Source organism: Humulus lupulus, chromosome 1 (genome assembly GCF_963169125.1).
Source record: "Humulus lupulus chromosome 1, drHumLupu1.1, whole genome shotgun sequence".
NCBI classification, from domain to species: domain Eukaryota; kingdom Viridiplantae; phylum Streptophyta; class Magnoliopsida; order Rosales; family Cannabaceae; genus Humulus; species Humulus lupulus.
This window is the reverse complement of record NC_084793.1, coordinates 153,772,491-153,799,365: the sequence shown is the minus strand read 5'-3', so window position 1 is coordinate 153,799,365 and position 26,875 is coordinate 153,772,491. Positions and strand designations below refer to the sequence as shown.

At 43.2% G+C, this 26,875-nt stretch overlaps 2 protein-coding genes across 5 annotated transcripts; both read left to right on the top strand.

The window, feature by feature from the left end:
• The first annotated feature begins 5,176 nt into the window (after positions 1 to 5,176).
• LOC133799400 (transcription factor bHLH130-like) lies at positions 5,177 to 8,184 on the top strand. Of its 3 annotated transcripts, XM_062237421.1 has the most exons (6): positions 5,178 to 6,088; positions 6,197 to 6,450; positions 6,536 to 6,703; positions 7,169 to 7,234; positions 7,320 to 7,388; positions 7,483 to 8,184. In XM_062237421.1, exons 1-6 carry the CDS (start codon positions 5,539 to 5,541, stop codon positions 7,552 to 7,554), a joined length of 1,179 nt encoding a protein of 392 aa, XP_062093405.1. In that variant the 5' UTR covers positions 5,178 to 5,538; the 3' UTR covers positions 7,555 to 8,184. The 3 variants fall into 3 exon arrangements, with proteins under 3 accessions (XP_062093409.1, XP_062093412.1, XP_062093405.1); XM_062237425.1 differs by lacking the exons at positions 7,320 to 7,388; positions 7,483 to 8,184 and having other exon boundaries at positions 5,177 to 6,088; positions 6,920 to 7,234; XM_062237428.1 differs by lacking the exons at positions 7,169 to 7,234; positions 7,320 to 7,388; positions 7,483 to 8,184 and adding an exon at positions 6,876 to 7,057 and having other exon boundaries at positions 5,177 to 6,088.
• A 500-nt stretch (positions 8,185 to 8,684) lies between these two features.
• Positions 8,685 to 13,962, top strand: LOC133799391 (uncharacterized). Of its 2 annotated transcripts, XM_062237416.1 has the most exons (4): positions 8,685 to 9,794; positions 9,927 to 11,202; positions 11,294 to 13,277; positions 13,364 to 13,962. In XM_062237416.1, the coding sequence occupies exons 2-3, from the start codon at positions 10,530 to 10,532 to the stop codon at positions 11,824 to 11,826; spliced, it is 1,206 nt and encodes a 401-aa protein (XP_062093400.1). In that variant the 5' UTR covers positions 8,685 to 9,794; positions 9,927 to 10,529; the 3' UTR covers positions 11,827 to 13,277; positions 13,364 to 13,962. The 2 variants fall into 2 exon arrangements, with proteins under 2 accessions (XP_062093400.1, XP_062093395.1); XM_062237411.1 differs by having other exon boundaries at positions 8,685 to 11,202.
• Positions 13,963 to 26,875: the final 12,913 nt, after the last annotated feature.

The window sequence follows — 26,875 nt, the reverse complement described above, 5'->3', positions numbered from 1 at the left end:
AGTTTTGCATTTATATTTCCACTCAACTTTCCACTAATATAAAATCCATAAGGTCTGGTAATGTCAAAGAATTGAACTGAACATCCTTTTATGCTAAAAAAAGGCATTGAACTATATCATTCTTGTATTGAAAGACCTCAACAGAACTCAGTGGTAGAAAGAAAACATCAGCATATATTAAATGTTGCTTAGGCATTTGCTATTCAATCTGACTTGTCTCTTTCCTATTGGAATTACTTTATTAACACTATTGTATATCTGCTTAATCACACTCCTTTTGTTTTATTGAAATATAAGTCTTCATTTGAGTTATTATATCAGAAAATACCATCTTATGGTTATCTTAGAAACTTTGGCTGTCTTGCTTATGCATCTACCCTTAACAGTAAATGACACAAGTTTACTCCTACACCTAGAGCTTGCATTTTTATTGGCTATCCTTATACATTGAATTATGTAGAATCTAATCAAGTATTTCATTCACTGGATGTTATTTTATATGAAACTATCTTTCCTTTAAAATTTTCATACACCATTGACGTACTTGATTTTTTTTTCATATAGCCCTTCTTCTCATATTAACACTGACCAAATTGATCCAACTCTAGTGCCCACTCCCTCATCTGAGCAATAAATTGTCCTTTCAAAGTCTGGTCGACCTATCAATTGGCCCACTCATCTCAGAGACTACATTTGTGAGTACTCTACTACTCACCCTTTATCAAATTTTATATCATATGACATGTTTAATACACATTTTGGTGTTGCTATTCTTGTTGCACATAGCATATTTGAACCTAGCAGATGTACTCAAGCTTCTAAAATAAACAAATGGCAATTAGCAATGCAACATGAACTTCATGATCTTGTTGCTAATACTACTAGGACAATTGTCCTTCTTCCCCATGGTCAACATGTCATTGGTAACAAATGGGTGTACAAAATTAAATACAAAGTCAATGGTGATGTTGAAAGATATAAGGCATACCTAGTTGCAAAAGGATACAATCAACAACAAGGTGTTGATTACTTTGAAACTTTATCCCACCAATTGCAAAGTTTAATACTTTAAAAGTATTCATTGCACTAGCTGCCATAAATGACTAGAAACTACACCAAATGGACATTAATAATGTATTTTTACTTGGAGACTTAGATGAAGAAGTCTATATGAACCTTCCTCAAGGTTATGAACCTCATGGGGAGCTTCCTGTAAATGTTGTCAATAAGTTTAATGAAAGCCTTTATGGCTTAAAACAAGCCTCTCGACAGTGGTATGCCAAGCTTACCACCACATTGATTCAAGAAGGCTTCAAACAATCTCCATCAAATCATTCACTGTTTATCAGGTCTAATTCTAATGTTTTTCTTGGCTGTTTTGATAGATGTAGATGACATTGTTATGGCAAGCAACAATGACAATGATGCTACTGCATTCAAACAAAATTTGAATTCTAAATTCCAACTTAAAGACCTTGGACCATTACGTTTCTTTCTTGGCCTTGAAATCGATCACTCTAAAGATGGTATTTTTGTTTCTCAGCATCCTTTCATTTTACAACTTCTAATTAAAACAGGTTTTTTAGGAGCTAAATTTTCCTCAACACCTAAGGAACCTAATGTCAAGTTAAGCAAAGAAAAAGGGGAGATTGTAGCTGATTCTACATCTTATCGGAGCTTAATTGGTAAACTTATTTATCTAACCACAACTACCAGACATTTCTTATGTTTTCAACAGGTTAAGTCAATATTTCAGTGAGCCTCCAAGCCAAATCTCCAAGTCTTTGCTGATTCCAATTTTCCAGCAACTCATGCTCAACTCAAAGTCTTTTCTGATGCATATTGGGATACATGCCCTGATAGAAGGAGATCAGTTTGAGGCTTTTGCATATTCTTAGGGAAGTCCTTAGTTTATCAAAGAAACAAAACACATTTTCCTAATCTTCTGCAGAGGCTGAATACAGGGCCATGGCTAACACCACTTGTGAATTATTATGGCTGCTTGCCTTATTAAAAGACTTTGGTATATCCACTCCAAACCGACATTGTTGTACCATGACAATAATGCAGCGATTTATATTTCAGAGAAACCTATTTTTCATGAACGAACTATGCAAGTGGACATAGACGATCATATAGTTCAAGAGCGAGTCCAAAGTGGCCAGTTGAAGCTCAACAGTGTCGCCTCCAAATACAACCAGCTGACATCTTCACCAAATCATTGTTCCCTTCTCAGTTCAATGAGTTATTGTCCAAGATGAGCCTTACAAACAAGTATACCTCATCTAGGGGAGTCTTAGAATTGAGTTATTTATAACTACTTTTGGTATATATCTGTTAGAGTTTGTTAAGCTGTTTTGGTTAGTTTAACCAAGCTTTCATTATTTTACTTGGCCTATAAATATATATATATATATTAAGGCCTACTCATTAACACACTTTTACAATATCAATAAAACAACGTATATTCTGGTTTTCTAATACCGAGCCACAAGACCTGTTAGAATGTTCAGTCAGATTACTCCATTAGAATCAATGTACCAGGGCAGAAAATCTCAAATGAATCTAAGTGATCTCCTTCATATCAGATTTTGATTAATGTGGATGCAGCAGTGCGTGAGGCCGATTCATCTTGCAGTGCGCGGGAGTGGTTGCTTGGGATGACATGGGAAGAGTTAGAGCTACAAAGTCCATCTTCAATAGAAGGTCCTTAAAGCCGCTTGCAATGGAACTTAATGCAATTCTGGAGGGTGTTAAACCTGCTACTGAAATGAATTTACATAGATTTCATATAGCTTCTGATTGTCTCAACGCTGCCAGATTGCTATTCTTTATTAAAAATGCTTTACCTTGTAATGATTCAGATATTTCGAAGGAGGGCTATCCATCAGTTGTATTCTCAGTGCTTAATATTAAAATGCCTCTTCCTAAGTTTGGTTCTTGTTAATCTGTTTTCCCCTAGAAATAAAAACTTCAAGTCATCCAAGTATATATGTAGTGTGAACACAGATTAAGTCGGCGAACTTACCAAACTATGACAAAGTAATCAAGAACTTTTTTAGTATGAACACATAATAACTGTAAAAATATTTAAGAGTCAATATTATCAAGCTAGAAAGCTTAATAGTATAATTAATTCCCCACCACCAATTTATACTTGAATGAGTTGACATTGGATGAAAGTCAATTTATCAAGTATCAGCCACATAAATTAAATAAAGACAAATAAATAAATGTCAACCATACTTATTCAAATTCAACATTGAACGTCATTTTGATTGCAGAGCATGAATGCAGTTTTTATTTTTAATGAAAAAACACGGGAAACACGTTGGTCTAAACTAAGTACCAAAACAAAAAGCGTCTAAAGAGGCACAAATTATTGGATTATTAATTAACTAGTATAATATAATCCTTATTAAATTTGATCTTAGTTGTAGTTGTAGTTGTAGGCTAGAAGACTTTTTAAGCAAATAATCAATGAGTCTTACTCTTTTGTACATATTTTGGTATATACTAATACTAACAGCTGTTTATTATGCATGGTTTATTTGACTGAAGACCTTCTCTTCTCTCCTGTCCTTTTGTCTATTAATTGTTGTCAAATTCAATATATATAACACTGTATGTATATTATATATACATAATATTGTCCCTCCTTTTCTTTAAAGCTTATTCACTCGTTGACCTAAAACCCCAAGTGGATAAAACACGATCCACCCTTTGTCCTCACGAAGCCGTAGTTTGAACCACGACCCATGTGAGATTTCAAGCAAAATATTTATTATGGAAAATATATACTTTTGCTGAATATTTATTGAAATATATAAATATCATAATTTTGGCAAGAAAAAGTCTTCTAAATTTCTAAAAAAAATCTCTGACCTATTAATTCTTTGTGTTCATTTTCCTTTTTCTGATTTCTTTGAAACATCAGGACCAAACTAAATTTATACTCCTTTTCTGGACACAAATAATGGTTACATTTATTGGTCATACTGATACATTTTAATTATTGTCATCAAGTGTAGTAGTGAAAAACAACTATAATTAATTAAGTTGAAAGATAATATGAATTGGGTTGTAGTATCAATAAATTTAGGTCAATAATAAATTGAGTCGGACTCAAGAATATTGTCCTATTTATCCACTAGTAAATACTAATATGAAAAGAAAGAAAAAAGAAAAAAAATGCATTCTTTTTTATGAACGGTTTGGATATGTAAGAAAGGCATATAATATAGATAAAGATTGTGTTTGTCTCCCAAAGAAAAAAGAACAAGTAGACATAATAATAATCATCATCATCATCATCATTATCTGAAAAAGAAAGGTACTAATCAGAAAGAAGTACTATGTTTCTACTTGGAGCAACACTAATTCTGTGAATCTACATAAGATAAAAAGATTAATATTATGAAATGGATTAGGGCAAGTTGAGAAGTTTGTGGTATAAAAAAGAGTACTAGTGAAAAGGACAGAAAAAAATGATTTGAAGGTGTGCGTGAGAAAATGCATGCACCTAATGTCCTAATAGAGTGAATTGCCTCTTGCCTTGACCCAAAGACCACCCACATAGGCATCGGACACGCTACGTTTAGCTGGGTAGTCCCCACACTTGCATTAACAAATAATAACAATCCCAAATCACCTCTCCGCGTTGAACTAGAGTTGCTTGGCCCTTAAGCTACGTTTTCTATGCTATTTATATGTCTAACCTCCACTAACTATCCCACTTTTTTTAAAAAAAAGAAAAAAATCAACTAAATAGTAATTAAGTTAAATTCTATTTTGAAATAGTACTCGTATTAGTTAATTAGTTAGTTAGAAAGAGGTTTTCAATTTTTTTCAATTAATAAAATTACAAGAATATCTAGTACCGCTTTTCGACAAAAACATAAATGAATATCGGCGTTGTGAAGGGCTTTTAAGATAAGAATAAGATTTATTTATTAAACAAAAAAAAAAAGAAAAAAAAAAGATAAGAAAAAGATGGATAGGAATGTAATGGGAAATAGGTTATCGGGGATAATTTGGTCAGCTCTAATGGCTGACGAACTTTCTCGTCGACTACAGTACGTCACTCTCCAATGGCTCTTTCCGTAATAACAACGAGATTTCGAGGTTGGTTTTATAATTTGGGGTGGATAAATATAGGAAGAGGAGATGATGATCAGATTCAGATGTGGAGTGGAGAAACACCGGGTGTTGGATTCTAGTCTACTTTACTACTCTCCTACTATTACTTCTCAATCTCAATTCCCCAATTCCTCAACACATACTATATATATATATATACATATTTTTAAAAATTAGACTAAAACTAATAAACAAAATCAAGCTTAAACTTCATACTTGGTCTATCGTGTCTCACTGACACACCTCTGTTATCTTTTTCCCAATTTTATTTTCTTGAAACAAAGTCCAAGAGAGATTCTAAGCTCAATAAATTGTTTGTTTCAGCTTGTGAACTTGTACTGTATTTATACACACGCGTTAATATATATAATTATATTTTGGTGGAAGAGTGGTACTTCAATGAGTCTTTTATACAGTCCGAATTTCAAGCGTTCAGAGGTAGAGATGGGAAAGAACTACCCAGAATTCATGGATTTAAGCTTCGATCAAATTCAACAACAGAGCTCTACTTTGACGCGTTATTGCTCGGCTCCGGGCTCCTTTCTGTCGACCCTTATGGAAAACAGTGGCAATAATGATAACGATGCTGTGGACGGTGGATCTGAGGAGGATTACCGTGATCTCCGATCCTCGAGTCCCGAAGTGGAGACCATGTTAGAGAGATTCATTTCAGCTTGTAATGAATCTGACAACTCCGGAGAGAGATCTTCAATGAAGCAGGAGCCTAAGGACTACTCCAAAAGTTGTTCTGAAGCTCCACAAATCCATAGCATACATCGCCTGAATTCAGTGGACTCTAATTTGGAGAGCTCGTTTGGTGTTTTCAACTCTAAGGGATTGGGAAATTCGCTTCAACCTAAAATGGGTCCTCCGAATGATAATCGCTCAAATCTTCTTCGGCAAAGTAGCTCTCCAGCTGGGTTCTTCTCCGCTCTAGCATCTGAGAATAGTTTGTCTTATATCTGATTCTTTATTTGACTAGTTTGATGTATTGGTCATGCTTCCATTGTTTTGTCTTGCTCTAAAGTAAATCTCTAATAATCTTAATGAACAATAGGTTTTGATGCGATGAGAGGTGGCTCTAGAGTCGATAGTCAGTTGAATTTTTCATCTGGGTCAGCTTCATGCTCAAGGCGTATGCCTCAGATTTCTGAGAACCGGAGTGAGGAAGTGGGAATAGAAAATGGTAATGAGTACATCTCAAATTTCCCAACGGATTCTTGGGATGAATCAGCATTCAGTGGCCTCAAAAGGTCCAGAGATCACAATGATGTGAAGATGTTTTCTACTTCAAGTGAATTTGAAATGGAGGTAACTATTGGGGCTAGTGTGTTTTATGTTCTTTATTTCCACCATTATAGTTAAGTTCAATATAAATGATGTTATATTTCAACAGAGCACGGAATTTGGAAACTGCAGCCGTGGTTTGACACATCATTTGAGCTTGCCAAAGACTTTTGATATGGCTCCTAGAGAAAAAGTTTTGCATTTTCAGGGTTCTGTTCCTTGCAAAATGCGAGCCAAGAGGGGCTATGCTACTCATCCTCGAAGCATTGCAGAGAGGGTAAGAAGAATCCATTGTTCTATATTTTCTTGTAGATTTACATTTCAGTGTCATTTAAATTAATTATTACATGGTTTGGATAAAGAAAAAAAAAAGTTTAGAAACACCAAAATCTATATTTCCAAGACTGTTTGGTAAATGCTTTTCTGATATTTTTGTTGCATAAACAAAGGCAAAAACAAGAAGTGATACATATGTATGTTTTCATCTTTAAAGAAGGATGAAAGCCAAATTTTGACACAATCAGACTGCGTAATGAGTCTCATAGGATTGGTGTGAAACTTCGAATAAGGATATCCAACATGCCCATGGATTCTTGAACAAGCAATCTAGTAGATAAAATGATAATTTAATGCTTATGCTGAAAATGTTAAGCTATGCTGAGAAAATTAAACAGGTAAATAATTGTAGTTGCTCTATTTGTTGGATTCATTGGAAAAATATTAAGACAACTGTAAATTTCAGAATAGAAGAACTCGGATTAGTGAAAGAATCAGGAGATTGCAGGATCTATGCCCGAACATGGATAAGGTAGCTGAGACATTCTAAACCCAAATGTGTCTCGTGTTAATAGCTTTTAATTTATGAAACTAATTGTTTTTTCTCTTCTTGACAGCAAACAAACACAGCAGATATGTTAGAGTTGGTGGTTGATTATATTAAAGACCTGCAGAAAGAGGTTAAGGTACAAAGAAAAATCTAATTCTTGATCCCTTCAACTTGAATGTCAGCCTACTTTTCTTTCTTTTGAACGAAAATATCTTTACCTTTGGTTGCAGACACTTTCAGACACAAAGGCCAAGTGTTCATGTTCAAGCAAAAACAAGCAGTCATCAAGTCCTTCTGCATGATTTGCTCCTGTACAGAGCCAGAACAATAATAACTAGTGAAGATATTGTTGGTGCAGAGAGAGGAGTCTGTAAGTTGTCAGCTAGGTGTAGATTACTTGGGCTCGCTCCTTATCAAATTTTCATAAAAAAGAATAGTAAATTCGTATTCAGATGGGAGAGTTTCTATATGCTTTCCTGGGGGGGGGGGGGGGGTTTCATGATATAAACTGTTATAGCTAGTTGGTTTGCGCTATTTGTTCACATTGCCTCCCCACTACAATTGCATAATTCTACTAGCCAAGCTTTTGCCCTTGTTTATAACTCCCAACCTTAATTCCAAGTCGAATATCAGCCTTGATGCGATGTTGAGTTGCAGGAGGAAAGAAATCATGCCAAAGAATTTAGTCTGTATTGGTTAAAGATTCGTTAACATGATATTCTATTGTAAAATGGTAATAATTTTTTATGCATAATTAGAAGTATTTGTAATGGAGAGTATTTCTTAATGACGTACATATGGTTGCGGAACTCTTGTTCTTTTAGGGGGCCTATATTTCTGTACTGGATACCTTTTGCATATTCTATTATCGCTGAGAATTCCTATAATAAGTATCATCTGAAATGAATTGGTTGGAACAAATTGTGACCTTACTGTGTAATGTTTAGCTGTACATATTGTTTACTTTTTTATATAAATATTGTTGAGAGTATAGGGTGTGCGATCAGCCAGGTTGACAAGTACATTGTATCCATTAGGATGATTCATATGTCGTCCGTGTATCATATCATTGTAGAGACAACACTCAATAAGTAGCTTCGTAACAAGTTTTGTATGCACTCGAGTAGCTAATAATGATAACATTCATTAGATAAAGTAGATGCTCGCAAGCACGTAGTGGAATGGGTCCTCGTAAAAAGGACGAATACCAATCTAGAGCATCTACAATTGAGTACTATAAATTATAAAAGTGGTGTATAGCAATTTTCATAAAATTAAATTTCCATAGTCTAAAACATGTGTCATATTTGGCGCATGCTAAAAGTTATGTTACGAGTAAAATTTAGTTCACAATAAATATTATATTTTTTAATTATTTCTTTGCCACTTAATATAAATTATTAATTTTTAATTTATTTTTTAATAAAAAAAATTAATTGTTTTGTATATTTTCAATAAACATTAATAGTTATATTGATTTTTTCCACTAGTTTACACTTTGTGTATTGGAGTATAAATATAAAAAGTGAGCCAAATATATCATTGATATATGTTGACGCGGTTCTTCGCCAACAGGTAATTAAGAGAAGAGAAAGGGACTAGTACTGAAAGTAGAACCGTCACAGATATGAAATCTTATAGGATGAACTAGGTGACTCGAGACACTTTTTTTAAGTGGTTCGAAGGTTAAAATCCTCCTACTCCACTAGTCAATATTATTGATATCTTCTGGGTATTTGGTTTACACAGTATATAGTTCTTCAAAGACTATTTTTCCCAACCCCTATCAACTCTCAGGGTCTCCATATTTATAGGAGAAGGCACCTGGAAGTTGGTAGGGAGGTCATCCCGTGACCTTACCATTTGTCATATCAACTCTGTGACATTCATGATTAATTCCTAAACCTGACACATAAGTGTGGTCTAATCAGCATGGAAGGAGAGAATGGGCCGCACGGCCCAATCCAGCTGTGGGTGTCTGATACGCACGTTCTTGCTGCGTATCCGAGAAGTCAGGGGGATATCGGACACGTGATGTCAGATATATGCACGTTTATCTTGCGTGTGTTGACTTTGTAGAGGGTCAGAGCTTCGTGGGCAGCCCGTGCCATGAGAAGCTCGTAATACGAGCTTCTCCCCTGATCTGACCTTAGGCCTTCTGATAATGGGCAATTTGGGCGAGCTAATATCCTCGGTCTGTGGCACCTCGGACTAAACTTGACTAATCTGAGGCACGACCTTCTAATCAGCCCGTGGGAAAACCAGGGCGTACATCTGCCCCCCAAGCTCCTGCTCGTGGTACGTGATGTCATATATAGGAGACCACAGTAGGGGCTTTCAGACTTTCCCCACAACCCTTCACATTCCATTCTTTTCGCAGGCGTCTGACACGTGGAACATCGTGGGTGGCGACGGTACGTTTTACGAGAACCGCATTTAATGGCCTAGCCTATTGCCCAGCCATCGCTTCAGGTTTCGAGTGGAAGGCCTCGGATCCCTCACTAGGGTCACCCAAGGGTCTTCTACACGTGATCCTTTCCTGGTATAAAAGGGGGTGGCCACCCTACGCACGGGCCACCCTTTCATTCAAAAAATTCTCAAATTTCCTTCTTCTTTCTCTGATCTTCCGAAGAACGAAACCCTCACCTCTGCTGCCCCCACTCTCCTTGTTCAGGAAGCTTAGGCGCACAAGTTTCTCCAAAGCTTTGGAAGCCACTGCACCGACGAAGCCCTCACCAGCGCAACACTCTCGCTCATCATCCAGCAATACACTGTAAGTTTTCTGACCCTGTCCGTTTTGAAAATATGCTACTGTAGCTTAGGTAAGAAAATTTTTACTGTAGTCGCATGCATGGGGTTTCTGGGTTGCGTGGGTATGGAGGGTGACAGCCCTTTTTAGACTAGGGCACTCTTATAGTAGGAAATCGCCTTGGGGCATGGGTTTCAAAATGCTCCTTCAGGAACCATTTCTGGGTAGGATCTCTAGAAATTTTGGGTGCAAAACCAGGTAGCTTAGGGAATACGCCTCAAAAGCGGTTTTGCAACGTTCTGCCTGCTGAAACTTTCCCCCCAAGGCAAGTTTTTACTCTGAACCTCCTGACACACGAATTCCGAGTAATCAGGGATCTGTTAAGGGCATAGGCGCGTGTTCATTGTACTGCGTGGTTCCACTCTCCCCCGGGCTGGGCTTACCTCAGCTTGGGTAACGAATAATTGCTTCGTCCTCCCGCTTGGGTCGCCTTTTCTAAAGTGTTTCTTTTGTTCGATAGGCGACCAGATGGCCCCGAAGAGGAATCTGCCCCAGAAGAACGTGGGAAGCTCGGCCTCCCAGAAAGAGAAAGGAAAGGCGGTGGTGCCTAGCTCGCCGATTCCCCACTTTGGGCCGGCCGTGGAAAAAAAGGTCGAGGTTGCCCCCGACGCGTTTTTCGAGGCGGAGAGAATCGTCTCGAAGGTAACCGACCAGGCAAAGATCACCAAAATCTTCCTCAACCACAACATTCCCCTGGGGAGGGCCTCCGTAATTGCCCGACCTGCTGCGGAGGGTGAGCGGAGCTGCACGCCGCTCGATGAGTCGTTCGCGGCCTGGAGCGGTGAACACTTCAAGGCAGGGGCCTTCCTCCCCCTGGATCAGTACTTCGCTGATTTCCTGAATTATGTGGGGTTGGCCCCATTTCAGCTCCCTCCCAACTCTTACCGTCTGCTGGCGGGGTTGAGGTATTTATTTCAGAGGCATGAGTGGGAGGTCCCCACTCCTGCCGACATACTATACTTCTTTTGCCTCAAAGCCAGCCCGGACCAGCGGGGGCGAGGCGACGGGTTCTATTACTTAACCCGTTTCCCTAATACGGCGGCGGTCATCGAGCTGCCAAGCCACCCGAATGACTTCAAGGACCAGTTCTTCATGTCAACTGGGTTCCGCAATTGCGATCATCATTACTTTAATCACCCTCGTAAGTGATCCTTGACCTCAGCCCGCCTTTTAAGGGTTATTTTGTTTTAGCTCCTCCCTTACTCCACTTCTGATTTCACCCATTCTTGCAGCCATCTACGCGAGGACCGAAAAATCTGCGACCCTCGGGGGTCAATACGAAACACTGGCGAGCTTGCCCCCCAGTGAGAAAGACTATCGCGCGCTCGTGACGGACGAGACGATGGTATACTGCAAGCTGATTTTCCCAAATCAGACTTTGAACTTGAAGAGGCCCCGGGGGCCGCCCCCAGCTCGCGACAACCGACTGACCGTTGTGGAGGAGATTGCCGACGATGAAGGTGAGGAGGAGGGCGACGAGGTTCCTCTCGTGATGAACAGGAAGAGGACCTTTGAGGTCGCCCAGAGGATGGGCGAGGAGAGGGTCCAATCCGGAGCAGTCGCGGGTCCTTCTGGCCAAGGTAACCCTTACTTATTTAAGAATGTAGATAGGGCCACTGCAGACCCCCGTCTGGTTAGGTTCAATCCTAGGCAGATCGTCCATCGTCACGAGAGGAACTCGGACCTGGACACACTCCTCCTCCATTGTGTTGACCGGCTCATGCTGGATCACCAAGAGAGTCGGCCTAGGGGTACCGTAGTGTAAGGACCGTCGGACACCATCTATTTCTCCATTGGAATGATATTGTCCGCTTTGGGCCTAAGCCCTCACGGATTTGTTTTTGGGCACCTTCCCAAAAGGCCTCATTCTAATGGAGATGGTGTCCAACTTTATATACCCAAGATCCTTCCCATTTCTAGCCAATGTGGGACTTTGGTTGTACACCCAACAATCCTCCCCTCAAACAAAGGACCACCTTGCCTCCCCTCAGACGATTACAAATCTAAACCTGAATCCCTCGATTCCAACACTCAAGATCCCCTTGAGTAAGCTAGATGAATCCCTTCACCAGCTAGATTCGAAATCCTTTCGAATACCTGAATCGCTCGATTCCAACACTCAAGATCCCCTTGAGTAAGCTAGATGAATCCCTTCACCAGCTAGATTCGAAATCCCTTCGAATCAGATCTGAACCTCTGATGGCTCTAGCAGCAAGCTTCACCTCCTTTGTTTGGCGGCTAATTTTGGGATCCGGCTCTGATACCACTTGTAAGGACCGTCGGACACCATCTATTTCTCCATTGGAATGATATTGTCCGCTTTGGGCCTAAGCCCTCACGGATTTGTTTTTGGGCACCTTCCCAAAAGGCCTCATTCTAATGGAGATGGTGTCCAACTTTATATACCCAAGATCCTTCCCATTTCTAGCCAATGTGGGACTTTGGTTGTACACACAACACGTAGTAGTAGATAACACCCTATCTTTTAGGTCGATCATTTTTGAGGAGTATGGAACCAACTTACGCACGTGGCCGTCGCTCCAGAGGGGCATCTATGCTCCGGGGCTTAGGCAGTATGTAGAGGAGTCCAGCCCCGAGTCAGAACCGAACCTAGAACCTGCGCCAGTTCGTGAGAGAATCGCCTTAGGTTCTTCCAGCTCAGGGGGTAGGGCTCCCTTAGCATTCATTTACTTGTTGCTTTTAAACTTTCGCTTCTATTTCTGTATGATTGGATACCTGTAATAACCATGTTTTTTGTCCTTGGCAGAAGAGATGTCTCAGCCCGGAGGTAATCTGCGGGGCGTGGTCTTTGGCGGGAACCCCCCAGCGGGGCCAAGGTTGAAAAGGCTTCGAGAGTCCAAGAGCTCGGCTGGGACCTCCACCAAATCCCCGGCTAAGGAGAAGGGAAAGACCCAGCCATCCCAGGTCGAGGGGACGATCCTCCCTGTTGCCCGAGCAGGGCACATGCCCCCGCCGCCCCAGCGGTCTCCACCAGCCACCCAGAACGTGGTACTGGAGGTCGGGACTCCAGACGTACGCATCCCGGTCGATCCCCAGGATCTTGGAAGGATCCCAGAAGCATTCCGGGGGACGGTGTATGAGTCGGCGAGCTATGTCGTCGGCCGCTTCTACAAACTCAAAGAGAAGGATCTCCGGGCTATTGAAGCAATGAGCCTGGTCCGAGTCATAGAGTCTTCGCTGGACATGACCCTAACGGTAATCTGCCCCACTCTTTTAAAGCTGTAACACTTGCACAATGCCTTGTTTCTCTGCTTAGCCAACTTATCATTCCTTTCTCGCAGGGCATTGCTGCCGCTCATTGAGGTATCGCTAGGACCAAGGCTAAGCTCGAGGAGATGGAGGCTGAGCGCCAGGCCGCCCTCCAGGAAGCTCATGCGGCGAAAGATGCGCTGGCGGCTTCGAAGGCCGAGCTAGAGAGGAGCCGCTCCGAGAACCGAGAACTTAAAACCTCCCTTGCCACTTCGCGAGCAGATCTTGAGGCAGCGAAGACCGAGGCCCAGACTGCCCTGGAGGCCGCCTTGGAAGCTGAGCGGGCCATCTCGGAGCAGTCCATGCAGGACCTGTTCTATCACTGCTGGGCCCATAACCCGGATGCGGACTTTTCTTTCATGCCGTCGGACCTCTGGGCTTTTTTGCTGCCGAAGCTCCAAGCCCGACTAAACAAAGAGGTACCTCCCTCGGAGACTGGAGAGGCCTCCGTCGTGGCGAAGCAGGGCGAGACCGCAACCTCCAAAGGGCCAACTGATGGGGCTTAGGACACTTCTCTTTGAGCATTTTGAACTATTTTATTTTGTCTTTGTAATTTTTTCATGAGGTGTTTCCACCTCGAGACGATTTGCCTTGCAATTTCAACTTATATATTTTTTCATGCCTTTAGCTACGCTTCATCTCTTTATTTTTATAAATTTAGTTCGGGTTAACCGTTATTTATATCCCGAGCTCTCTAAAGAAGAACCACGGTCAATACATTTTAGTTATCTTCTAAGTTTTATGACCTGGTTAAAACCAGGAACTTATTTTGAAAACTTAGTCCGCGTCAACTTTTATCCATATCCCGAGCTCTTTAAAGAAGAACCACGGTCAATAAATTTTAGTTAACTTCTAAGTTTTATGACCTGGTTAAAACCAGGAACTTATTTTGAAAACTTAGTCCGCGTCAACTTTTATCCATATCCCGAGCTCTTTAAAGAAGAACCACGGTCAATAAATTTTAGTTAACTTCTAAGTTTTATGACCTGGTTAAAACCAGGAACTTATTTTGAAAACTTAGTCCGCGTCAACTTTTATCCATATCCCGAGCTCTTTAAAGAAGAACCACGGTCAATAAATTTTAGTTAACTTCTAAGTTTTATGACCTGGTTAAAACCAGGAACTTATTTTGAAAACTTAGTCCACGTCAACTTTTATCCATATCCTGAGCTCTTTAAAGAAGAACCACGGTCAATAAATTTTAGTTAACTTCTAAGTTTTATGACCTGGTTAAAACTAGGATAGGACTTAGTTCGTGTTAACCCTTATCCATAGATAAGAATCAACATCCAAGTCGTTAAGGAGACCTGGTTATATCCAGGTACCATATGCCCCCCAAGTAACTGGGAAAGGGTCTTTCGTGGTTACTTTAAAATCACACTTGCAAATAAAGAGAAACATTTGATTTTTATTTATACATAGAAAGTGGCCTTCCAGGCCTTACAAGTGGATCATTGATAGTATTTCTTTAGGTGGATGGCATTCCAAGTTCGCGGGATCGCCCCTCCATCAAGTCGAGCTAACTTATAAGTTCCCTCCTTGATGACTTCGATGACCTGGTATGGTCCTTCCCAGCTCGGTCCTAAAACCCCCTCTCTGGGATCTTTCCCGGCCAGGAAAACTCTTCTTAAGACCAGATCGCCGACGCTAAAGGTACGTTTTTTGACTTTAGTGTTGAAGTAGCGAGTGATCTTTTGTTGGTAATGGGTGAGTTGGAGTTGTGAATCTTCTCGCCTTTCATCGATAAGGTCTAGCGAATGACATAGGAGCTCATGGTTCCTATCTTGGTCGTAAGACCGGGCTCTATGTGACAGGACTTTAACTTCCACGGGGAGGACTGCTTCACTCCCAAAGGTTAGGGAGAAAGGAGTGTGACCTGTAGAAGTCCGATGCGAGGTCCGGTATGCCCACAAGACTTGGGGGAGCTGTTATGGCCAGACCCCCTTTGCCTCATCCAGCCTTTTCTTGAGGCTTGCCTTTAGAGTTTTGTTGACAGCCTCGACCTGGCCGTTCGCCTGAGGATAGGCCAGGGACGAGAAGCTTTTCACGATCCCGTGCCTTTCGCAAAATTCGGTGAACAGGTCGCTGTCAAATTGAGTGCCGTTATCAGAGACGATCTTCTTAGGTAGGCCAAATCGACAGATGATGCTTTTAACCACGAAGTCTAGCACTTTTTTCGATGTTATTGTCGCCAACGGCTCTGCTTCGGCTCACTTGGTGAAGTAGTCAATGGCTACCACGGCGTAACGGACCCCGCCCTTTCCGGTGGGCAGGGCGCCTACTAAATCTATTCCCCAGACAGCGAATGGCCAAGGAGACGAAATCATTTTTAGCTCGACCGGAGGAGCTCGGGCAACCACAACGAATCGCTGGCACTTGTCGCACCTTTTCACATACGAGATTGAGTCTTTGGACAGAGTCGACCAATAATAACCTTGCCTGAGAACCTTTACGGCCAGGCTCTGCCCCCCAGTGTGGTCCCCACAGAATCCTTCATGAATTTCCTGCAGGATGGCCTTCGCTTCACTGGGAAGAACGCACCGAAGGAGAGGTAGGGAATGCCCACGTCGGTATAACACTCCCTCGACTATAGTATATCTAGGAGCTTGATAAAGGACTCGCCGTGCGTCGTTACGCCCCTCGGGTAACTTGCCCTCGACGAGATACTCAAGAATGGGAGTCATCCATGTCGGCCTAATGTCAATCATTTCAATCTCTGCCCGATCTCCTTCTATACTTGGTCTCTCCAAGAATTCTACAGGCACCAACCCCAGGGTTTCCGTCTCCCCCGAGGTGGCGAGTTTGGCGAGAGCATCTGCGTTGGCGTTCTGCTCCCGAGGTATCTGTTCGACCGACCCTCGCCCAAACGCAGACAGCTCGGACTTTACCTTTGCCAAATAGGCAGCCATCTTGGGTCCCCGCGCCTGGTATTCGCCCACGAGCTGGGAATCGCTGAAGCACTGGACAGAGCTCGCCTTTAGCTCATTAGCTATCCTAAGTTCGGCCAACAAAGCCTCGTACTCTGCCTCGTTGTTAGACGCCTTGAACCCGAACCTTAGCGCCGAGTGGAACCTATGTCCCTCGGGGGATATCAGAATGATTCCGGCCCCGGAGCCGCTCTCGTTAGATGAACCATCAACGAAGATCTTCCACGACGAACGTGGGGGGGCGACCTGAGGTAATTCTTCCGATGGATTCTCCTGGAATCCCGTGCATTCCACCACGAAGTCGGCCAAGGCCTGACTTTTTCTGGTAGTTCGGGGAGTATAGAAAATCTCGAATTGACTGAGTTCGACCGCCCACTTTAGCAAACGTCCCGATGCTTCAGGCTTTTGCAAAACCTGCCTTAAAGGCTGATCGGTCATGACGTGCACAGAATGGGACTGGAAATACGGCCTGAGCTTTCGTGAGGCCGTGATTAGGCAGAACGCCAGTTTTTCCATCACTGGGTATCTTGATTCAGCTCCGAGGAGTCTCTTGCTGATGTAGTAGACTGGTTTCTGACCCTGATCCTCTTCTCGTACCAGCACAGCACTAGCTGCGTCCTCAGTGACGGCCATGTAGAGGAAAAGAGGTTCTCCTGCCTTGGGTTTGGATAGCACAGGTGGTTCAGCCAAATGCGCTTTCAGGTCAAGGAATGCGCTTTCGCATTCCACTGTCCACTCAAATTTCTTGTTTCCCCGGAGCAGGTTGTAGAAGGGCAGACACTTGTCGGTTGACTTGGAAATGAACCGGTTGAGCGCTGCCACCCTTCCTGTGAGGCCTTGGACATCTTTTCACGACCTGGGGGAAGGAAGCTCGAGCAGTGACCTGATCTTGTCGGGGTTTGCCTCGATTCCTCGGGTATTTACTATGAAACCCAGGAATTTCCCCGATGCGACGCCGAAAGTGCATTTCTGAGGATTGAGCCTCATGCCATATTCTCGCAGTATGTTAAAACATTCTTCCAGGTCGGCAACGTGGTTGTCGGCAGTCTTTGACTTGACAAGCATGTCATCGACGTACACTTCCATGTTTTTTTCGATCTGGTCCGCGAACATTCTGTTTACTAGCCTTTGGTAGGTCGCTCCGGCATTCTTCAAGCCAAACGGCATGACCTTATAGCAATAGACGTTAGTCGGGGTCATGAAGCTGGTATGCTCCTGGTCTGCCGGATTCATCGCGATCTAATTGTAGCCTGAGTACGCGTCCATGAAGGACATTAGCTCGTGCCCCGCCGTGGCATCCACCAGCTGATCGATCCTCGGCAATGGAAAGCAATCCTTGGGGCAGGCTTTATTCAGGTCGGAGAAGTCGATACAGGTCCGCCACTTCCCGTTTGGTTTCGGAACTAACACGGGATTGGCAACCCAAATGGGAAATTTGGCTTCGCGGATGAAGCCACACTTTTTGAGCCGGGCTACTTCTTCTTCAAGGGCTTCGGCTCGGGTCGTCCCTAAACGCCTCTGCTTTTGAGACTTGGCAGGGACGCTTTTATCTAGGTGGAGCGTGTGCATGATGACGCTCGGACTGATCCCTATCATGTCTTCGTGCGACCATGCGAATACGTCTAGGTTTCTCTGCAGAAACGTAGTCAGCTCCTCTTTTCTTTTGTCACAGAGGTTCTTTCCGAGCTTAACCGTTCGTGATGGGTTTTGTTTATCAATATTCACCTCCTCGAGCTCCTCAATAGCCTGGAGCTCGGACCTGTCCTCGCCTATCCGGGGGTCAACGTCCTCACTTATGGCGAGCTCTTCTTCTCTGGGAACCTGAGGTTTTTCAATCTCAGGGGCCGCCTTGGGTCCCTGGGATTCCTCTTGGCCCTGAATGGCCATCGTTAGCTGCCCGGGTTTAGATTTTCCCTTCATAGAAATGCTGTAGCATTCCTTGGCAGCGAGCTGATCGCCCTTGATAGTACAGACCCCTACTGAAGTAGGGAACTTCATGGCGAGGTGCCGGACCGAAGTGATAGCCTCGAAAGCTATGAGCGTAGGTCGGCCCAAGATGGCATTGTAGGCAGCGGAGCAGTCAATGACCACGAACTCGAGTAGTCTGGACACTGTTCGAGATTCTTCTCCTAGGGTGATCACCAGCTCGATCGTCCCTATCGCTGCTGATCCTTCTCCCGAAAAGCCATACAGCATCACCGAGGTCGCTTTTAGCTCGGCGACGGTCAGGCCCATCTTTTCTAAGGTGGATCAAAATAGGAGGTTCACTGAGCTCCCATTGTCCACCAACACTCTCCTTACTTTCCGGTTAGCGAGCTGGACTGCTACAACCAAAGGATCGTTATGAGGGAATTGGACATGGCCTGCATCTTCTTCCGTGAAAGTTATCGGCTGTTTCTCTAATCGTTGATGTTTCGACTGACGCTGCTCCGGGGCGAACTCCGCTCCGTTGTGAGCTTTTAATTCATTCACATACCTCTTCTGGGCGCCCCTACTCGTGCCAGCCATGTGTGGTCCTCCAGAAATGGTGGATATCTCTCCCTCGACCACGGGGGGAAGGACGTCCTGATCTACCCGAGGCCCGGGCTGAATGGCCGGGACCTCCGGAACGGGTCGACTTGCCGGGACCCTGTTCCGCGAGTACTGCGCCAAGGGGCCTGCTCGGATGAGAATCTCGATTTCATCTTTGAGATGCCTGCAGTCGTCGGTGTTGTGCCCGACGTCGTTATGAAAACGGCAGAATTTGGAAGCGTCTCTCTTTCCCTTGTGGTGTTTCAATGGCTCCCGCCTCTTCCAGGGGACCCGAGTAGCGTTGGCCAGGAAAATATTTTCCCTGGACTGGGTGAGCTCGGTATAAGTTGTGAACACGGGCTTGAATTTATCCACAGACTTATTCTTCTTCTGGCCGTGTTGGCTATTTTCACCATGCCCTTTTCTTTTGCCACCACCGGGCTGGTTATTCTGCGCGACGTTAGGAGTCGCCACTATGATCTCCGTCCCCGTCCTAGCGGGCTTCTCGGGGACCTGGCTGGTCCCTGCGGCTGAAGCTTCAGCTTCTTCTATGTTTATCCACTCTTGGGCTCTGTTAAGGAATTCGCTAACCGAGCTGACTCCCCTCCTTTGAATATCTTTCCACAGGTCTCCGCCGACTAGGATTCCGGTCCTCATGGCCATGAGCTTGGAGCTATCGTCAGCGTCCCTTGCTCGAGCAGCGACATTTGCAAATCTGCTCAAGTAGGCTTTCAGCGTCTCACCGGGCTGCTGCCTCACGTTAGCTAGGGAATCGGCCTGGATTCGGGCGGCCTGAGAGGCACGGAATGCCCTCTTGAAGTCAGCCGAAAAGGTCTTCCAGGAGCTGATTGACTGCCTTTTACTCTGCTTGAACCATTGCTTGGCAGGCCCAGTCAGTGTGGAAGGAAAGATCAAGCAACGCAGCTCCGGGCCGATGTTATGGGCCATCATTAGGGTGTTGAACATCCCTAAATGGTCAGACGGGTCTCCGTCTCCGTTGAACTTTGACAAGTGGGGCATACGAAAGCCAGAAGGGTATGCCGTTGCCTCTATATTGGGGGCGAAGAGTTCCATCTCGTCCCTTGAATCATATTCGTCTTTTTCTTTTTCCGATAGGAGCTTCTTCATCAGTTCCTCCATTTGAGTTAGGTGCTCTAGGGTTTTGTCCTGAGATCCTGGGTTATTCCGGTGCTGTTCAACAACTCCGGACCCGTTGTACATATTAGGTGGGTTGTTTCCCCCCCTATCTTGAGACAGGTTATTTGGGACATTCCCTCCGTTACGTACTTCGGATCGGGCTCCCACTGAGCGGGCCTGGCTACCATCCCTAACTCGATCTTCTCTGTGAGAATTGAGGCGGTCTCGAAGGTCGCCCCCCTGAGTAGTCTGGTGACTCTGTGCCGAACTTAGTTGTTGACGCAGGTCTCCTCCCGAGAGATTACTCCGTCGACTACCGGTCCAGTGACTCCTGCTGGACAGGCTCGGGGTGCGTCTCTGGCGGCTACGACCTGATCCTTCCCCTGGCACCCTGCTGCGCCGGGAAAGCCCAGCTGATGGCGGGTCTCCCCTACTACCCTCGTAGGCCGGGATGTCCCGGACGGGCTGAGGAGACGGATGTCTGATTGGAGAAGGAGGATGCCTGACTGGGGAAGCGATCCTAGTTCCATCTGGACGAATCAAATTTGGTGGGGGCCTCTCGGCCCTGCCAGCTTGCTGATCTCGTTCTGGGCGAGCTGGATGAGGCGCATGACGGTCTTCGGGGACGGGCTGTCGTCGCTGGCCCTCCCCGGCTCTTCTTCGGGAATTTCCTCGATCTCTCCTGGGCGTCCTCGAGGAAGGCTGAGAGCTAGGAGTTGACGTCCTAACCGAACGGCTGTATTGCTACTGTCCGGTTCTAGGCACTTCCCTGAAGTTTGCCTCCTGATGGTGTGATGAAGGGGTGGAGTTGGCTGCAGGGAGCCTATCCGAATGGCTACGCCTGGATCGATTACCTCGGCGAGACTTAGGAGCCTCACCTTGCCTCTCTCCAACGTTAACGTTGGTTGCGAGAGGGGGTAGTCGGTCCAGAATATCTCGGATTTGCTGACTAGCGGCTGCTAACTGGCTCCTCAGCTGATCATTCTCCATCTCCACCGCAGTATAATAACATGGGTCCGGATTAGGCGGCCGGGGCGCTGAACTACCAGTGTCGTCTTGGCCTGCCGACTGCTTTCCTGGTCTCTGTTGGACTTCAGGAATTTTCTCATCAGGAATGGCAACATGGTGGGCCTCCTGCCCATCCTGCTGTTCTGCCTCGTTGCCATGTCTGGATCGGGTAGTCACCATAGTTGGATGTTGGTGGTAGTACTAATCGAACTTGCTCTCAATGAAAGCACCAAACTGTTGACGCGGTTCTTCGCCAACAGGTAATTAAGAGAAGAGAAAGGGACTAGTACTGAAAGTAGAACCGTCACAGATATGAAATCTTATAGGATGAACTAGGTGACTCGAGACACTTTTTTTAAGTGGTTCGAAGGTTAAAATCCTCCTACTCCACTTGTCAATATTATTGATATCTTCTGGGTATTTGGTTTACACAGTATATAGTTCTTCAAAGACTATTTTTCCCAACCCCTATCAACTCCCAGGGTCTCCATATTTATAGGAGAAGGCACCTGGAAGTTGGTAGGGAGGTCATCCCGTGACCTTACCATTTGTCATATCAACTCTGTGACATTCATGATTAATTCCTAAACCTGACACATAAGTGTGGTCTAATCAGCATGGAAGGAGAGAATGGGCCGCACGGCCCAATCCAGCTGTGGGTGTCTGATACGCACGTTCTTGCTGCGTATTCGAGAAGTCAGGGGGATATCGGACACGTGATGTCAGATATACGCACGTTTATCTTGCGTGTGTTGACTTCGTAGAGGGTCAGAGCTTCGTGGGCAGCCCGTGCCATGAGAAGCTCGTAATACGAGCTTCTCCCCTGATCTGACCTTCGGCCTTCTGATTCTGGGCAATTTGGGCGAGCTAATATCCTCGGTCTGTGGCGCCTCGGACTAAACTTGACTAATCCGAGGCACGACCTTCTAATCAGCCCGTGGGAAAACCAGGGCGTGCAATATATATTTTGGGCCAAATTTATCACAAATTATACATCATCCATTGGAGATGGTTATAAAATCGCGTCCTCCGAAATTTTTGCGTTATTGAAATTTTTCCTCGAACTATTACTACTACCAAATCATAACTCCTTATCCAAAAGAGGTGATATGACATAGTGAGGAATTGACACGTAACTTTTTCACACCCTCTGAAATATTGTTATAGTATAGAATTGTGTCTCCTAAATTATTATTGAATTGTAGAGTTGTGCCCTTGAACTATTACAACGACTAAAACGTGCCCCCGAATTTTGGACAAAGGGACACAATTTAGTAGTGGTAATAGTTTTGGAGAATTTTTAACGATGTAAAAGGTTTGGGGGCACGATTTGAAAATGGTAATAATTTGGGATGCAAAAATCCTATTTATTCATAATTTTATCTAGAGTAAATGATAGTTAAAATACCTAATATTTTCAAAATGTTGCACTTTTATACCCAAACTTTTTTAAAGGGTAAATATACTCAATGTTTTAGAAGTGTTGCATTTTTATATCTATTTTTTTTTATTATTTGAGAAAGTGAAAGAAAAATATAGGGTTTTAATTACATTTTAAATTATAAATTATTTTTACTTCTTTATTTTTTCTCAAAATAATAAAAAAAATATCATTTAAGATTTTAAAATTAATCAAAATAATTAAAACGTATATTTTTCCTTCACTTTTTTTAAAACTTATATTTTAAAATGATGAAATTATTTTTTTAATCATTTTTTTTTATTAATTTTAATAAAACATTTATAAATTTTTAATTTTAAAATAGTTATTTTGAGGAATAATAAGAAAAAGAAAATAATTTAAAATTTAAAAGATAATTAAAAACATATATTTTTTCTTAATTTTCTTATTATTTTTCAAAATAATAAAAAAAAATAGGTATGAAAGTGCAACATTTTACAAACATTGAGTATAATTACCGCAAAAAAAAAAGTTTGGGTATAAAAGTGCAACATTTTAAAAACATTGATTATATTTACCGCAAAAAAAAAAATTAAGTATAAAAGTACAATATTTTGAAAACATTTGACATTTTAACCATAATTTACTCTTTTATATATCAATAGGGATTATCTATTATAAATAATATAGACCTGCACGAATGCACGTATTATAAATGCATGCTTATTTGTTGATAAGCCTTAATCAATAATTGGAACTAGAAGAAGGGTTTTACACAACATCCCAGAAAAACCAGTTCACGTCCTTATGATGCCTTGTGTAACACGAAAAGTTGTGTGAGGGACCTTTGTGGATCCCATTAATCAGAGTTCCCAAGTTTGCCAAGCTAGAGAAATTCTCGTTGGGAAAGAACTAGTACAACTAAAGGTACATACGGTAGGACCTGAATGTACGCAAGCTACCTTGAAAGAGGCTCTTAAAGTAATGGTAGCTTGCATAAGTCATTATCCTTCAACTGTTGGTCGCGTTCGACAAGAAGGCATGTATGCCTTGTCTCATTTTCCTGCAGGATTTGAATAACTTTACTTTTTCAGCTCGATCTCAATGTTTTTACCAACCAGCTCATTATCTATTTTCTTATCATCCTCCTTGTTCTTCTTTGCAATATTTCAGAACTTATCCACCGAGGCCTTTGCAGCGAGTGCCCTTGCTCGAGGGGGAGTATGGGTCAGAGCCATCACACCCTACAAAAACCTAAAAATCATATATGAGTAGAAGCAATGGACTAAACACAAGACTAATGAAAAATACTTACCAATAGCACCTTCGAGAGGGCTCGACCAAAGGCCTGGTCCACAGAGGCTTCCTCGAGGGCCACAAATGCCTCAACACCTAGGCGAAGATCGCCTCGACGGATGCTTTGAGGCATTGAATTATTACTAGAGAAGTATTGGGATCAATCGTCGAGGCTACTTGTAACGCCCTACATCCTTAGAGTCGTTACTAGGTGAGTTTAGAATGTGCATTTAGCTCGCTAATCGAGATTTTAAGACAAACGTGTAATTAAACCATAAACAGGGTCATAAACTTTGAAAATAATTCCATTTGCTGAAAATCATAAAGCGTTTAACATTTGGGATCTCAAAACACTGTTTAGAAATTTTTACAACACATAAATACAAGCAGAGTCGACTAGACGACAAAATCTAAGTTTAGTACAATCATCTCCCAAAATACCCCTGGCTGTGGCAGCCAGGCATGCCAAACATGTATGCGCCGCTTCACGCTCTCCATACTCATGGTTGGTCGACTTTTCCCTTGCCCTTACCTGCACCACAGAGCACCCGTGAGCCGAAGCCCAGCAAGAAAACCCTCACAAGCAGATAACATATGCATATCAAACACTTAGCATATAAACAGGCCATCAATAGGCTATACACATACGGCCATGCCGTCCCAGGCACTTTACCAGGCCTTGGGTTTGCGGTCCACACCGTGAGGATATCCCAGGTATCCTTTAGGGTCTCGCCCTGGAAACTCGCACTCCACGTGCTAAACGCTGCTCCCGGCCCCTTGCCGCACTCGGCCTTGCACTCCACGTGCTTAACGCCGTTCCCGGCCCCTTGCTGTTCCTGGCCTTGCCGACCTCGGCCTGCGCCGCTCCTGGCTCTTGCCGAACATTCACACATATGCATACATAGCATTAATAAAGCAAATACTAAACATGAACAAACTCAATCAAAGGGCTACGCCCTGCAACACAATCATATAGGGTCATGCCCTGCACACAAGCTCTATGGGAACAATAGTTTTCTTACCTGTGTCCCAAGCTTTCCAAGCACCAATGTCTCAAGCATAGTCCCCTAATCCGAGCTTCGCCGAAACCCTAGTCACAACGCATTAACAATATTCACCCATCAAGTTCTAATCCATTAAATAACTTCGAGCCATAATTCTAATCTCCGGGACCTTGAATTCTATCAATCTGGGTGATAAAATCCATCCCGAGCCTTAACCTTTGAGTTCCCAAGCCTAAACACACTTTAAAGCCCAAAATTACACTAAGAGTCGCGGCCCCATAAGGCCATGCCGCGGCCCACCCCCAAAACAGAGAGCAACCCCAAATCAGGGCAGGCGCGCCGCGACCCTAGCTAGAGCATGTCGTGGCCCGCCCTCCTTCTTGGCCACCAATGTGCTTCAGAGGGCCGCGGCCCAGCAAGAACAATGCCGCTGCCCGACCCTTCAAACCCAGAAAAATCCTCCATTGATGCCACAAAAACCCAGCCAATTTATCCCAAAATCAACCCAACAATCTAAACCATTAATCACATAAGCTCTACCATGTTTTCTGTAACAAAACCTAACAAGGAACTAGCCCAAAACCTCATCAAATCTCAAGAGTGATCCTTCACCCAACACACATGGAAAACTCTAATATTTCAGCAGAAATCCAGCTGCAAATCAACACAACTCAACCATATTAAAGGCTTACCTTAAGCAGAAGTGAATCCCTAAACCAATTCTCCAAGCTCCAAGCCTGTAGCTCCCAAAATCCCAGCTGAAATCCTTTAGTCTTTGCTTAAATTCACCAAGGTTCCCCAAGCTTCCAAAGGATAAACTCCAAAAGAGAGAGAGAGACAGAAGGGAGGGTCGATTTCTTCTTTTTTTCTAAAGGCTTCTCTTGGTTTTTTGTTTTTGTTTTATTTAACTTAGTGTCTAAGGTTACCTCAAGGCTTGGGGTGCCAAAAACGTCATTGAGGGCAAAATGGTAAATTTCCCCAATATTCCCTCCTAAACATTCTAACCTCAAATATATCTCCAAATATTTATTTCCATAACCCGATAACCCCATAAAACATCTAATACCCGGAATACCCCTCGACTCGTCCCGAGTCAGATATTCAACCCCGTTGTGACTTCCTGGCTAACGGCTCCCTATGATTGTCTCGGATCGTGCTACACAGATATATCACATGTATATCGCATTTATCTCATTTATCACATTTATGCCCTCAATGGGCTAAAATTGCAAACATGCCCCTAATATCCAAACGGGGTCCACATGCATATTTAATTCAACTAAACATGCATCTCTAATCACATATTCACATAAATTCACATATTATAGCAATAAGTCACTTATTGCCCTCCAGGCACGCTAATCAAGGCCCTAAGTCTTATTAGCAAATTTGGGCCGTTACACTACTGGAGAGTTGCTCGAGGGAGGAGGATTTTGGCTTGTTGGAGGAGGAGGAGTCTGGATTGTAGAAGGAGGAATTGCCTGGGATACTTTGCTGCAGGCTGGTCTTTGCTCGACCCAGCACCAATAGTTGTAATGCCTTATTAATCCAGGACCATTACATTATGTACCCTTTTTTTTAGAATAGTAAAAGATGAAGTGTGTTTAAAATAGTGCTTAACTCGTTAATCGAGTCATTTGGACTCAAAAGTGTAATTAAAATTAATCAGTCGTTTAGGTATTAAAAATTTTGGTTAAAAACATAAACTTTTCATTGAAACTTAAAATATTTACATGGGATCCCAGAAGAGTTTATCAAAATATAATTACATTCAGAGTTTACAAAAATAGTCAACCTAAGCGACAAAACTAGACATATACCCTCAGTCCCTCCAAAACCTCGACCGTGGCGACCGAGTGGGCCGAACATGTAAGCGTCGTTCCAAAGCCCTCCAACTCATGGCTGGTTGACATTTCCCTTGCCCTTACATGCACGATAGAGCACACGTGAGCCGAGGCCTTGCAAGAAAAGTTTCACAACATATACACAATAATCTCAACATGAATATATAACAATTCATATAAATAACAATTCACATAACTCATAAGTCATAGCCACATATATTCAATAATCATATTGGCATTTAATATCAACTATACAAAGTAATTTGCATCACCATATGTACGGTCAATGCCTAGTAAAGTGCGTCTCCCGACACTAAGCTTAGGGTAATAACTGCGTAATCCGCATCACCAGCACCATATGTACAATCGATGCCTAGTAAAGTGTGTCTTGCAACACTAAGATTATGGTAATAAC